Source organism: Formica exsecta, unplaced genomic scaffold, assembly GCF_003651465.1.
Source record: "Formica exsecta isolate Colony F162 unplaced genomic scaffold, ASM365146v1 scaffold196, whole genome shotgun sequence".
Classification (NCBI taxonomy): domain Eukaryota; kingdom Metazoa; phylum Arthropoda; class Insecta; order Hymenoptera; family Formicidae; genus Formica; species Formica exsecta.
The window spans coordinates 398,233-411,964 of NW_021849259.1; the positions used below are offsets into that span (position 1 = coordinate 398,233).

The window sequence follows — 13,732 nt, forward strand, 5'->3', positions numbered from 1 at the left end:
TTTAAAGGCGAATTTTTTTGATTAAAATGTTATCTATTTGATAATTATATATAATTATTTTCCTGAAGGATCAGTAGATTTCGACTATTAGAAGAAATCAACGAGATATTAGCGAAAATGTACAGTGTGCACGTGACACCAGGAAGATCTTCGGAGCGGAAAAAACATTCGAGCGATATGGATAGCGAAATTAGAGCGTATGGGGGACGGAGAAAGGAATCGATTTCTATGAAATTGAAAAATTACATCCGTTCACAGTTTCAGTCTGACTCCATATCGGGTGAGTCGGAAAAAGTTTAGCATCAGATATTAAATATCATGCCTTTTTCAATTTTTTAACATCGGATTTGCAATAAATTTTTAAGACTTGATTTTTATCGCCAGTTGATTTGCTCATATATTTTATAATTATTGAATCTATAAATGTATGTAAATTATAAACGCACGCTTGGTAAATCTTTTTATGCATGAACTTGATTTGTTTATTATATATTAATATACAATATATTTTGCAGTTTCACTGCATATTCTAATTAAAGGTGTATATAAGAATCTCTTATTATTTGTTTATTAATTATTTTTATCTATATAATTTTTTCCATTATTTTTTTGTCTTGTTATTTTTTTATATAATATATGGAATCCGATCTACGGAACACATTGGCTCCTTGCCCCTTTTTTATTTTTATGGTATTGAATCCTGAAGCGTTTATATTTGTTCAAAATAAAGTAACCAATGATTCGAAGCTGGAAAAATGTACGTTCAGAGATAGATCTGGTTATCTATCACCCAAATGATTTCAGCTTCAACTTGTCTGTTTGCTATTGATCTCTCTTCGAATATCGTTCTCGTTCCAGTTTCAAGTCGGGAAAATAATTGCGCGTGTCACTCACTGGAAGTAATGCGAAAACGCGGAAGAGCGCGTTAATGAATCTTGTGCCAATAGGAATCTCGCAAAATAATTACTTAAGTGTTATTGTGCGGTTTGCGAAGATGAAAAGAGACTTCGGTTGTTCCAATTCCAAATCGGAATAATAACGATCCAGAGATCCTTCCATAACTTGAGAGAATTTTAATCGTTCCAGAGAAACAGCCGTTTATCGTCATTCTATGACTTATAGAGAACGTTATTCGTTCCAATCACAAAAATCTAGTTATTATCTGTTTACTGTCATAAATGTGTTGAGCGAGCCCTAAGTCTTCCTCGACGCGCTGGAAATGTCATTGCAGAAGAGCGAATCCGAAATTGGGATGGTCATGTCGTCGCCGATGGATGACGACTCATATTGATTCATCCACACATCATTGATGGGAGCCTCGGGAACGTCGCCGACGATCTCCTTCAGGATGTCGTTACCAGGAATAATGGTTGTTTGCATTGTCGTCGTCGTGTCATGTTGCACGAACGAATCGCTGGATATATTTGTCATTCGCATACCCTGCGATGCATCATTGTACAACATCCAATAGGGCGAAAAGGAGTGTTGCCGCTGCTCGGCGGTATATCTTCGTTCAACTGAACAGCGGCCATTATTCGTTAATGTAGATCGCTGCGAGACGATCGGGGCCACGTAGCAGTAAACGCAGGATGTCTGACTCAACTTGGAGTAATCTACTTGCTTGGACATTTGGTAGTTCAGGATGTTCTCTAGATTGTTGTTGGTCTCGGTGGTCCACTTCGGCCAGTATGGCTCTATTCCTGATTGACGAAATATCGCTTAATTAAAACTCCAAGAATCAAAAAATATAATCTGTTTTTTGATAAATTATTATTTATGAAAGTGATCGATAAAAAAGAAATTTTACATGAAAGTGCGTATTTTTTTAATATTCTCTTTTTAACACACGGTTGAAAACTTTATATATATATGATTTCTCATATATTTATATAAAAATTTGTTTTTTATTTTATTTTTTTATATGTATTTTTCATATTATTTTTCTCTTTATGTTTATATTATTTATTTATAACAGTGAGAAAAATTAATAGAACAAACGCGCACCATTCGCTGGTCTCTGCATATTCGCCGCATCAGTTCCGTGATTAATACCATTTTCCATCCCTGTCATAATATTGTTTTGCTGCTGGTTCATTCTCTCGTTTAATGTATTGTTCGTCTCCTGAGTAAATCGAGGATAATGGTATTGATATTGCTGATCGTTCGTGTAAGTATTTTGCTGCGCATTGTTTTGTCCAAAAGTATCCATGTTGCGGAAATAACCTGTCCCCATTTCCCCATTGTGTTTGCCGAAATTTTGCAGATAATAAATATCGTTGGGATCGTTAACTATCATGTCCGTACCAGTCGCATAGTTTGACGCGTCCTGCGCGTCAACGTTGAAGAAGTTTTGGCTGCCGTTATAGGCGGTTTCAGGCTGATACTGATAAGTTAGATTATTGTCCGCATTTGCGGTAGTCACGGCGGGATCTGTGTTGTTGTAGTAGATTGCGTGATATACTTTGGAAGACTGGAGTTCGCTTTCAGGCATCTCCATGACGCTGGTGATCGTCCAGTTCTGGTAGGGATTCGGCCGATTGTCCATGTCGCCGGAAAATCTGCACTGTTCATCGCCTGTCATTGCACTTGCTGGAATCTGCTGAGACATCAGGTTTGCCTCGTTAAGCATAAACTCGCCTCTGGTGTTTTTCAGCAAGCCATAGTATTCATTGGCGTTGGTTTCAAGCTGATTTTCATTCTCGTTGTTCTCCGATTCGGCGGTCAGGGTATCGGAATTATCCAGCAGATTGCTGGCCCAGAAGATCGAGCTGGCGATTTCGCCCAGATTGGCACCCACTGGCGCTTGTAGCATTCTCTTTAACAGAAACGAACCTTGCGAGCCGCTTTCGGGCTCCTTTATCATTTCATAGCTCGACCTGCCATTTGACGAGATCGCCAAAGGATCCATGTGATTGATTAAATTCGCTTTGGAATAACTCGATTCATCGAGAGGGACTGTTTGCAGATTGGGCGGCATCGGTGTGCTCCGCAGGTTCACGATACTCAGATCTTGCACTTGGTTGTTGTTGTTGTTGTCGCACGTTTGAAATTCCCGTTGAATTCTCTTGAGTAGAAATTGCTTGAACTCCTCATAGTGCGGGATCTTAGTATCGTCATCCTTGCTCACAATCTCCTCCTCGGCGCCAATCTGTAAAAATGGGAAGCACTTTGTCCGAAGTCAATCATTGCCGCTCGATTGCTGCGTCGCGAAAACGTATGGTAACACAATATATTTGTTAACTCTTTTATAAAAGTCAAGGCAAAGAGAACAAGAATATGATCTATATGATGGACATTATATTGACACATCATGAACGATTATAATCAAATGTATGATCAAATTACAAATGGAAATTTATAGCAACTCACCCACTGATAAGGCTGCTGTTGTTGAGGCTGCTGTTGCTGTTGTTGACAATAATAGTCATCATCGGTCATCATATAGTCTGGACTATGCAACGGCGTCGACGTTATTCCAAGTCTGGAATCTTTCGACTTCCTCGTCTTTCTCTTACGACTCTTCCTCAATTCCTGCAGTAATCGGCCAAACTCCGCCTCATTTCCGCTTTTGGCGGCTTGCAGGACTTTGATCAACGCTTTCTTCTGCAATAAAAATCTTGATAAAATACCGAAAAATACCAAATGGAAATGGAATGAAATTTTTTTACGTGGAGAAATCCTCGGGAAGTATAAACTTCGAGAAATATTTTATGCGTACTGGCATGTTCTTGACACAATCATGCATAATAAGGGAATGAAATTCCTGAGAGGATCGAAAATTAAAAATATTGTTCGTCGAAATTGAAAATCTGATAACTGATATTTTGGGAATGTGAAAGAGGCTTGCAAATCTATAGTTAAATTTGGTTAGAATTTCGCATACCTTCTCACATCGTGAAGATATACAGAGGGGAGGAAACTTGTTCAATCATTTGCCAAATACAAGCAGCCTTTTACATCGATTATTCATATCTACTTGGAGCAAGTAGATAGAAACGAACAATAGCATTCAAACAGTCATGGATCGAATATCCGTTAATCGCGATTAGCGCGATCTCTCTCGATGACAAAGACGATTCTGACATTGCGTCGACAACTTGAAGAGCAATCAGGATCTTGGTTAGAATTGCCCGTAACATTCCAAATTGCATCCGTAATTAGACTGAGATTTAGCTAATCTTTGATTACCGCATTTCAGCTTCGTTAAAGACGTCAAACCCTTTGAATTACAATCACCATGATCGGAGCACGATCGACGAAATTTGGATTAATCCTGCTCCACTTCCGGAGCATGCGGAAGATGACAGACGATAGAGTTAAAATGAACGAGGAGCAGGAATAGGGCAGACCGGGACGGCATCATCATCGTGATGACGATGGTAACTCACCTTGACGTTACCCGGTATATGATACCTCAGGGCCAGAGCCTGCAGCTCCTTGTAGGACAATTGCGTGATATCACCGCCGACATTCATGATGCTGCTATGGCGGAATTTCGTCTGCTTCGTCGCTCACCCGAATGGATTTCGAATTCGAGCCGACTGACTTTTAGCGCGAAACGCCATAAAGTGTCGTTCTTAGAGTGGGATCGCGACTTTATTAAATTGGCACGATCCGGACCAATCGGTGAAGCTATTGATCGATTGGTTTATGAAATCAAAATATTATTGATCGATAATTTGGTGAATTTGCTTTGATCATCGCAGAAGAAACGGAGCACCAATCCCGACTGTGAAAATACCTCTAGAATTGTAATTTAGAAAAGGTAATAGAACTATTGATCGATTGGTTTATGAAATCAAAATATTGTATTATTGATCGATAATTTGGTGAATTTGCTTCGATCATCGCAGAAGAAACGGATCACCAATCCCGACTGTGAAAATACCTCTAGAATTGTAATTTAGAAAAGGTAATAGATCAAGTATAAAGCTGACTTCGAGTAGTGATTGTCATGTTTGATTAAATTTTGTGCCGCTTCTCTCTCTGTCACCACCGTCTGTGAAACTTGTATCGATGTACGCCATAATCGTATGATATGATAATAGTGATAATGAGCTACTTAATTTTCTTTATCAATTTGAAGCTCTTCCGTAGTAAAATGCAAAATTTATAATGATTATGGTGATTAAACGTAGGAGAAAGAAGTTAATTTAAACTCGATCATTTTGGCTGGAGAATTTTGTTGTGATTATTCCACTTCTATAAAATCTGATTAATTTGTGTTGTGCATGGTTTTCAGTGAGAGAAAGATTAAAACGGGAAAGAATAATAAATATTAAATATAGTAATATTTACAAACATATCTCGACAAACTACGTCGCAAGTGAACTCGAGTTCCCGCACGTGCTACTTTTGCATATCGATTCGTACGTCGCGTTTGTTTACATGGAAAAACTCGCGAACTTCGCGAGCCGAGTGCTCGTAAAAAATTTACACGAGTTTGAGATTGAAACGTATGTACACTGTGTAACAGAAGTTTACGGTACGCTGAGAAACGAAGAAAAATAGACGTAATAAGAGTGATTAGTACAAATGATTAACCGATGCAAAAATAATATTCAAAAAATGAGGTAAATTCAAATATTTATGCAAATATATAAATACATTTACATCATAGAGGTTTATTTCTAATCGAGATATATCGAAATTTTTAAGTGTTTTAATTACGAATTCCAGGTGATATTGATGTTTTATGCTCTGATATGTGACGTAAAGGCGAGAATGTTGTGAATTAATAACTCAACCTGCTATTTTTGCAGAAATCCGATGCGGATTGATCCATTTTACTTCGTCGCGTTACCTTCTTAGAGAATTGATATACTAAATGTTTGGTAAGAAATATCGCATTGCTTAGATTTTGGTAAATTTCGAAAAAATATAGAACTTATTTTTTTGCAAAAATCATTAATTTAATAGCTGAACTAAATTTAGTAACTACAGTTTAAGGGGAATAGAAAGGAAGTTTTTATTATTATTCTCTCATGATACACATATTAGAGTGCTTGATAACTTAATAACTTGTCGGTCACATATATTGCCTTTTTTGATAATTATATCGTTTGTTAATGGGCAAATATTTATTTTTAGATTGAGACAGGTAACAATTGAAATGTCAGCTGAGTTGACGTTTCATGACAAATTATTTCAATAATATTATTGGACGCGTCAATGAACCCGAAATTTAAATAAAACAGCAACGACATTGTATTCCGCATTTCTGCTTCGTGGGATACAATTTTCACTGCTTCTCGAAAGCTTTTAACGTTTCGGGGCTTCCGTAACTTTTAAAAAGGCTTTCAAGAGTTTCAAGAGTTTCACTTTTCTTTTAAGGCTTTCAAGAGACTTTCGTAGTTGTTAACTGCTTAGAATCGCTTTCTCCGCAACGTCAATTTTAATTTCAATCGTAGTTTTCATTTTTTGTTTGTCAAGCACGTCTACCTTTTCTTACTAAATTCTCATTGAAAATCAGGTATTCAAAAATTTTAGAAAAATTCTTTTGTGTCTAATTGGCAACTAGAGTTAGAAAAAAAGTGGAAACAGACTAAAATTTTTTAACTTTCTATAATTGGTGGGAAGGAATTAGTTCTATCTTGCTAAATCAAAGCTTTTTCTAGATTTATTTCTTGTCCTCTCAATGTCTAACTTATTAGCTAGATGTGCTAAATTTCTCTCATTGGGAGAAGTTGGAAAATTTACATCTTTTATCAATTTAAATTTTTAAATATAAATTTTTATAGATTTTTTTAAATGTTTTAGACGTAATTCCGGTTTTTTGATAATAACATTTGAATTAATTCGAAACTTTTCGTTCCAAGTGACTCGAAGTTTTCATTGAACCGTCACCATCGTAAGCTGTCGAAGATCGTCGCACTTGCGCGCTGAGAAAACGACGTGCGACACGCTTTCTCCAAGAACCCTCCGATGCTTCAGTGTGACATCGGCGCGTCCGCAGCAACCAGTAATAGTAGCAACAGCAGCAACAGCAGTCAACTCTTGCGCAGCATCCGCAACTGCGTTGTGATTCATTCTCGCTCTCCCTGCGTGAGCGGAGTTCCTCGTCGGGAAGCGTGTCTCGGAATGCGTCGCGCAGATCAGTGGTGGTGAAATCGAATCCCGATAATCTCGTCCCGCCGCCAATATATCAAGGGCAGGCCAAGCAGGAAGTGTCGTGCGGGCTTGCTGGCCGATGAAGGCGCGTAAGAGTCGCGACAAAAGTAAGTCCGGAAGGCGAGAACGACTGTAAAAAAAAAAAAGAGAGAAAAGGCTGCTGCCCGAGATCGAGCTCTTCCTTCTTCTTACTTACTCGTCCCGTATTTGTGCGTGGCCATTCGATATACTCGACGTTTGTACAACGTTTGCACAGCCATTGATACTTGGACCAGTCGATCGACTACTCAGCGGAGAGCGTCCAGCCGGGGGTGATAACTACCGAATGCAGCACCAAGGTGCGATGATCAGTGATGGGTCCTCTCTTCTCTTCTTACATTTTTACCCCTCTCCCACTTTCGCCCTATGGACACGGGTTGCCTGATCTGTTTACCTGTTTGTCTGTCTGTCTTGTCCGTGTGTACATAGTAATCCCGTGTGTTCTGTGAATGGTAATTTTTGCGTAGGTCTGAGTCCAACCCTTGTCGCACCAGGACTGTTAATGTATCAAAGGTCATATCTTTCGACTTGGTACGAGTCTTTGGATGCCTTCTCGGGTGATATGCTTAGATACCACACTTTCTCTAATCTTTCAGATCTTGTTGCTATCGATTTTAGGACTTTTTGACGTTTAAATATCCTGGCTTTCGAAACTCGTGAAATTGTCCGCTTCTCTTTTATCTCCTTCGGCTAATCAGTGTATCTATTTCTACAGCGTATTTTCAGATTCTGGAATCAAAATCTCTGAATTTTTAATACTTCAACTTTTTTTAGATTCCTTGATTCCTTACAGCAAATATTTTAAATAATCCTTGAATCTATAAATTTTCATAGCTTCTCGAGATTTTTAGATCTTCAAGTTTTCTAGTTGCTTCACTTGGCTATCTTCGCTATCTGTTTACATTATTTATTGAAACTGTAAAATTTTTCTACATTCAAATTTTAGTCTTCCTTCTTTAAGATATTATAGGATCTAGGATTTTTAGATTGTTAGATTCTTTGGATTCTTTAGATTCTTTAGATTCTTCAATTTTTATTTCTTAAAAAAGATCTAGAGAGAGAGAGAGAGAGAGCGCTAATCTCTCTCTCCCTCTCTGCACTTTTAGATTCTTAAATTCTCTTGCATTCTGCATTATTTTGCAAGTTTAAAATGATTAGTATATATAGTAATATAATATACAATATATAATAGTACATATAGTATTGTATTCAATACCTAGCAAAATATATATAATATCAAGAAATTAGAAAAAAAGTAAAATTATTAAATATTATAAAGTATTATAAATTGAAATTACTAAATATTATAAATTATTATAATTAAAAAATTTGAAAATATATTATAATTTTATATTCTTTTTATCTAACTTTTTGCTTGTTATATAAATAATAGTAACATATATAAAATGTTAGTGATCATCTTGTTTTTATAGATAGAAAATCTTATTTATAGATAGAAAATCTGTGCTTTAGAAGAATTTATCTCGGCAGCAAAATTTTTTCGCGTATCTTCGCGAATATTCGTGCAGCTTTCGCAAAAAGAAGGGGTGATCAGGAAGCACGGGGTAGGAGCTGCAACGTTACCATAGCAACCCCGGATACCCGGGAGCAGAGCTAATGGTCGTAGCATGCGTAAAGGATGATCGAAACGTCGCGATTCTTTAGAGAGAGAAAGTGATTCTTGACATATGATCATTATCAGAAAGAGGAGAAAGTGATTCTTGACATATGATCATTAATCATTAGGCGATATAAATTTGCAATGCAAGTTTCCACCTATATCCCTGGATCTTTCTTAAATCTTTCGATTTTTCAGATTATTGGATAGATTAGCTTGTTTTTATAGTTTTTAATTTTTTAAATGTAGATTTTAGAAATTCTCATCTCTTGAGTTTGTAGATCTCTCAACACTTGAATGTCCATATTTTTTTATAGATTTCTCCGTTTTTGTATCTTTATATAATTTTCTATTCTTAGATATTTTTAAATTTTTTCTACCATATATTATCGTAGAGTATCATGCTTAAAAGTTATATAGTTTTATATCATAGTTTTATCATAGTTTTCTTCTAGAATTATAATAAGCTCTTTGATAGTGAGCTTTTATTATTGTTTGATTAGTTAGTAGTATAGCATTGAACATACACAGTATTAGTTAATTAGCTCGTTGATTAACATTATTGCGATGAGGATTTTTACGGAAATCAAGAATAAAGTGTTCTTTTATAGCTTGCATTTGCAAAATTGTTATATATAAATTGTTTATTACTTTTATAAAATATTATTTCTCTTTATCAATTGTGTGGAAATACGCACATATATTACAATTAAAATTAAAAGCATACTTTTGTACTGCAAGAAGCATTTCTGATTAAATTTTATAGAATAAAATATTCACCCAGCACCGTAAAATCGTATCTATGGATTCTCTTCACTCTCAAAACTTGAAGACTGTAATCTTGCAATCTTCTTCGAACTCTCTCACAATTTTTTCTCAAACTTCTTCAACGACTCGCACTGCAGAAACGCAAGGTCGTCCGTCAAAAATAATTTTATAAATTAAGATAATATCAAATTATTTATGAAATTATATAAAATTAATTAAAATATGAATAATACAATGCGAAATTATTTTATCTCTTTCAATTTTCATAAATCTGGATGATATAAAATGTCAAAATTTTTAATTTGCCTTTTTAACAAACTATATAATTTACAGATTCTTTTAATTAAAAGAAAAAACGAACGACCTCGTGTAATGCGAACCACTTCCGTGATTTTTCTTCACCCCTGTTGTCTCTCGCTTCTCACGACTTCTCTCCGTCTGTAAGTCTGTGCACTGTGTAGGTCCCCTAGAGTAGAGCTACCTTTTTTTCAGAGATGTTAGGATCACGATTTCTTGAAAAAATAAAAAAATAAAAATAGACCCTCTCTATATCTTTCTCACTCAAGTAGAAAAGAAGAAATAAATGGAATCGCCCTCCCTCGTCACGAGTGCGACGAGTGGTTGTTGGAGCCCTTCGATCAAAGGGTACCTTCTCCCTGCGCGCTTTGACAAGAGGGAGGGTGCGAGAGGGAGCATCTCGAAGACGCGGCGCAGTCTTAGGAGTGAAAGATTTGCGAACTTGCAGAAGGAGAACTTGAAGGACTCGGGGACGTTTTAGGGAGCTCCGGGGGCGCCGTAGCCCTTGGCGGCCGACACAGACCGGAGGAGCTCGCCACACTCGCGGCCACAACTAGGTTCTCGCGGAAGGAGATCCAGCTGATCTACCGGGGCTTCAAGCAGGAATGAAGATGCTTTCAAGAAAATCTTTTCGCAGTTCTTTCCGCAGGGAGGTAATGAAGGGATGATGATGATGATGATGATGATGACGATGGTTGCCAATGCCAATCACTAACACTGATAAATACAAGTATTTTTTGTTATGTTCGCAAATTTTGAATTATAAAGAAAATATATTGATTTTATTACAGTGAAATGCAAAATAGAATTTTGACAGTTTACAGCCTTTCGAAAAAAATATTGAAATACCGCTTTTCCCTTAAATTCAACAATTTACGTGAATCTTTTTTGAAATGGTTGAGTTTCCCATGATGGTTAGATTTTAAAAAGAAAACTATACATATAGTAAATATTTGTTTATATAAATTTTTAATTTTCTGGTCTCTCGTAAATTTTTAAACTTTATAAAATGAATAATTCTTTGCTGAGAAAAAATCATATATATACTTTTTTTTAATATTATTATTATCAGTCTTTTCTGATCATCATATGTTTTAGACGCAAGTCAGTATGCTCACTATGTTTTCAACACCATGAAGAGGAAACCATCGGGCAAGATAAGCTTCGAGGTAAGCGATATCGCAGAGAAAAAGACAAACGCTTTAGAGAAACTCGGATGTGTTTCCACAATTTCAAACCCTTTAAACTCTTACCGAATGAATATATATCATCCCAGTTATTCGGAAAACACAGTTTGGAACTAAATTTAAAATTTTTGAATAGGAATTCCTCACTATACTGTCGAAGGTGTCGAGGGGATCGGTGGAAGAGAAGCTACAGTGGGTGTTCGGGCTGTACGATCTGGACGGCGATGGTCTGATAAGTAAAGAGGAGATGCTGGACGTCGTGGGATCCATCTACGAGATGCTGGGTCGTTACACGCAGCCGCAAATCCTCGAGCCGCACGTGGCCGCTCGTGAACACGTCGATCGCATTTTCCACGTAAGTATTAGCATGACATCCCTGTGTATGATGAGCAAAATATATCTGAATTAAAAATAATAAAAAATGTGAGTAAAATATCCAAATGTCAGACAGGAATTTTTATCAACACAGAATTTTTTTTTTGAATCTTCGAGACTTTTCAAATTATACAATTTATTATTTATTCTGAGAATAAATTTTTTTTAAATATCTAATTGTTATATAAGTAATAGTAATTTATTAGATTTTTAAATTTTATAAGTTTTAATCATAAATCAATACTTATTATAATTTCTCAATGATAATTTACGATACTAATTACTTATATTATCAATTATCAATTATTAGTTATATTAATAATGTTTTACGCATATTTTTAGTTGATAGACGCAAATAAGGACGGCGTGGTGACCATCGAAGAGCTAGTGCAGTGGTGTTCCAAGGACGAGCAACTATTGCGAAGTCTCGATACTCTAGACACCGTATTATGAGATCTTAATTTATTATTGGAAATTCCAGTATCGGATTATCAATTATGCTTTGAGCAATGATTACGAGGCACGCAAAGTGCCGTGAATCTTTCCATTGATTTACCCGTCTCTCTTTACGCGAATAATACGCTATGCAAATTATCAGTGATCATAAATAATTGCGCGAAGGAAAAACGATAAAAATCGATTGAGGGCGTTTAAAGAATCTTATGAAAGACAAAATGAAAATCCAACTAAATTTCTTTGCGAATCGTAAACTTATAATTTACAGGCATAATGTAAAATGCAATAATTCAAGGTGTCGTTCATTGCAAGGGAAAATCAAACGCGATCAGAATCGGAATATTATTGTTCGAGACAACTCTTTAAGAAAAGATGCTGGAAAATCCTTTTGCACGTGTCTTTTGTAAATATGTATGTATCCGGTTTACACACATCTACCCAGTCTTTCATATACAAAACTTCCAGTTACGTCACTCAACGATAAATCTGAAAGAATCGACAATTTAAGTCGCCTTCGAAATTTTTTGAAGCTTCACAGCTTTGGAAATTTGGAAAAAAGAAGTTACATATGAAAATATTAAATTTATACATATATTATATTCACATATATTATTACAAAATTGTTAAATATTATTAATTATGATACAAAGAGTAAATCGTTCGAAATACCTAGTTTTTTGCAGAAAAATAAGTGAAATGAGATCAAATGGATATGAATTTGATCTGTCAAAAAAAAGAAGATTTATAATTTATGAAAAATCGATTTTAAACTTTTTGAATTTTTCATTTAATTTTATAGAATATATTCTTAGATATTTTTGTTAATTTACTTTTTTACAAGATTATTCACAAAGTATTGTGAAGTGTCTCACAGCCTTTGAATCTTCAATAGTATAATATATACATTAATCAATTGATCTTTTTTGGGCGTAAATCTGCCCTAGCTCTTTAAGATTTCCAAATTAATCTTTCAATCTTAATATATTAATTCTTGTGAATGCCGAATTTGAATTTTTTAGGCATCGATTACCAAACGATACTCTTCTCGGACCAAGTGAAGGACACCAATTTTATCCTGTTTTCACCTGGTCAATGCCTCATGTGATTTATCCTGTACCTTATTATTATACATAATGATATATTCTAATATTAATATAGAATTATTATTAGACTTAAGATGAAACTTATTGTCTGCCATGCGTGATGTTAGTAATAACAAAATTTTTTCAGATTATTTATCTTAATATTTAAAGATTTTTTACTTTGCATTTTTTTGAAGTTTTAAATTCTTCGATTATTGTAATCTTTTTACATTGGATTTTTATACGCGATACCAACTATATGCAAAACTTTTAATTTCTGGACTGCTTAAATCGCGCAAAATTTACAATTATTTAATTCTTTGATTCGAAGATTTATCTTTTTGAGTTTTAAAGAAGAAGATTTTTCTGTATAATTCTCTTTATTGTACGATCTTCGTGGCAGATAAGACGTATCGATACCATTATTATTACACTCGTTCTTAAATTGTTGCGATTTAAAACTCAATCTCTATATATACAGAAATAAGCTATATCGACTTTGTTAAAAATATTTCGTGAAATTTATTCTCGTTCGCATATATCGCGAGTTTTTCAGCGTTTATGAGCGCAAAATACACCCTTCGCGTGTACTGAGATTAGCGTGTAGTATGTACATACATATATACATATTATAATCATTGTTAAGATGCATGTATATTTACACATGCATATCTGTAAAAATAAATCTACCTTTGTACCTCGAACATCACTATATATATGCTTCTTGTTTATTGAATTCTTAAAAATATAAAATATAAGAGAATATTATGTATCATCGCGATTAAGTTATATATATATAT

The 13,732-nt window shown here is 35.1% G+C and overlaps 1 protein-coding gene, 1 long non-coding RNA gene and 1 pseudogene across 3 annotated transcripts; 2 read left to right on the top strand and 1 right to left on the bottom strand.

Moving 5' to 3' along the window:
- Positions 1 to 53: 53 nt before the first annotated feature.
- LOC115234207 lies at positions 54 to 13,641 on the top strand (annotated as a pseudogene).
- On the bottom strand, positions 806 to 4,597 carry LOC115234206. 2 transcript variants are annotated; one of them, XM_029805037.1, is made up of 4 exons: positions 4,389 to 4,597; positions 3,370 to 3,603; positions 2,005 to 3,166; positions 806 to 1,700 (listed from the first exon to the last, which is right to left on the bottom strand). In XM_029805037.1, the coding sequence occupies exons 1-4, from the start codon at positions 4,473 to 4,475 to the stop codon at positions 1,195 to 1,197; spliced, it is 1,989 nt and encodes a 662-aa protein (XP_029660897.1). In that variant the 5' UTR covers positions 4,476 to 4,597; the 3' UTR covers positions 806 to 1,194. The 2 variants fall into 2 exon arrangements, with proteins under 2 accessions (XP_029660897.1, XP_029660898.1); XM_029805038.1 differs by having other exon boundaries at positions 2,005 to 3,148; positions 4,389 to 4,475.
- LOC115234209 lies at positions 4,794 to 7,299 on the top strand. The gene is made up of 3 exons (XR_003883892.1): positions 4,794 to 5,573; positions 5,763 to 5,834; positions 6,819 to 7,299. It is a non-coding gene; the product is annotated as an uncharacterized LOC115234209 (long non-coding RNA).
- Positions 13,642 to 13,732: the final 91 nt, after the last annotated feature.

Excerpts from the sequence above, each read along its gene's own strand:
- LOC115234206 (XM_029805037.1), bottom strand. The coding sequence starts at position 4,475 with ATGAATGTCGGCGGTGATATCACGCAATTGTCCTACAAGGAGCTGCAG. Across the intron at positions 3,604-4,388 it reads ATATACCGGGTAACGTCAAG|AAGAAAGCGTTGATCAAAGT; the intron begins GTGAGTTACCAT and ends TTTTTATTGCAG. Across the intron at positions 3,167-3,369 it reads AACAGCAGCCTTATCAGTGG|TGCTTCCCATTTTTACAGAT; the intron begins GTGAGTTGCTAT and ends CTTCGGACAAAG.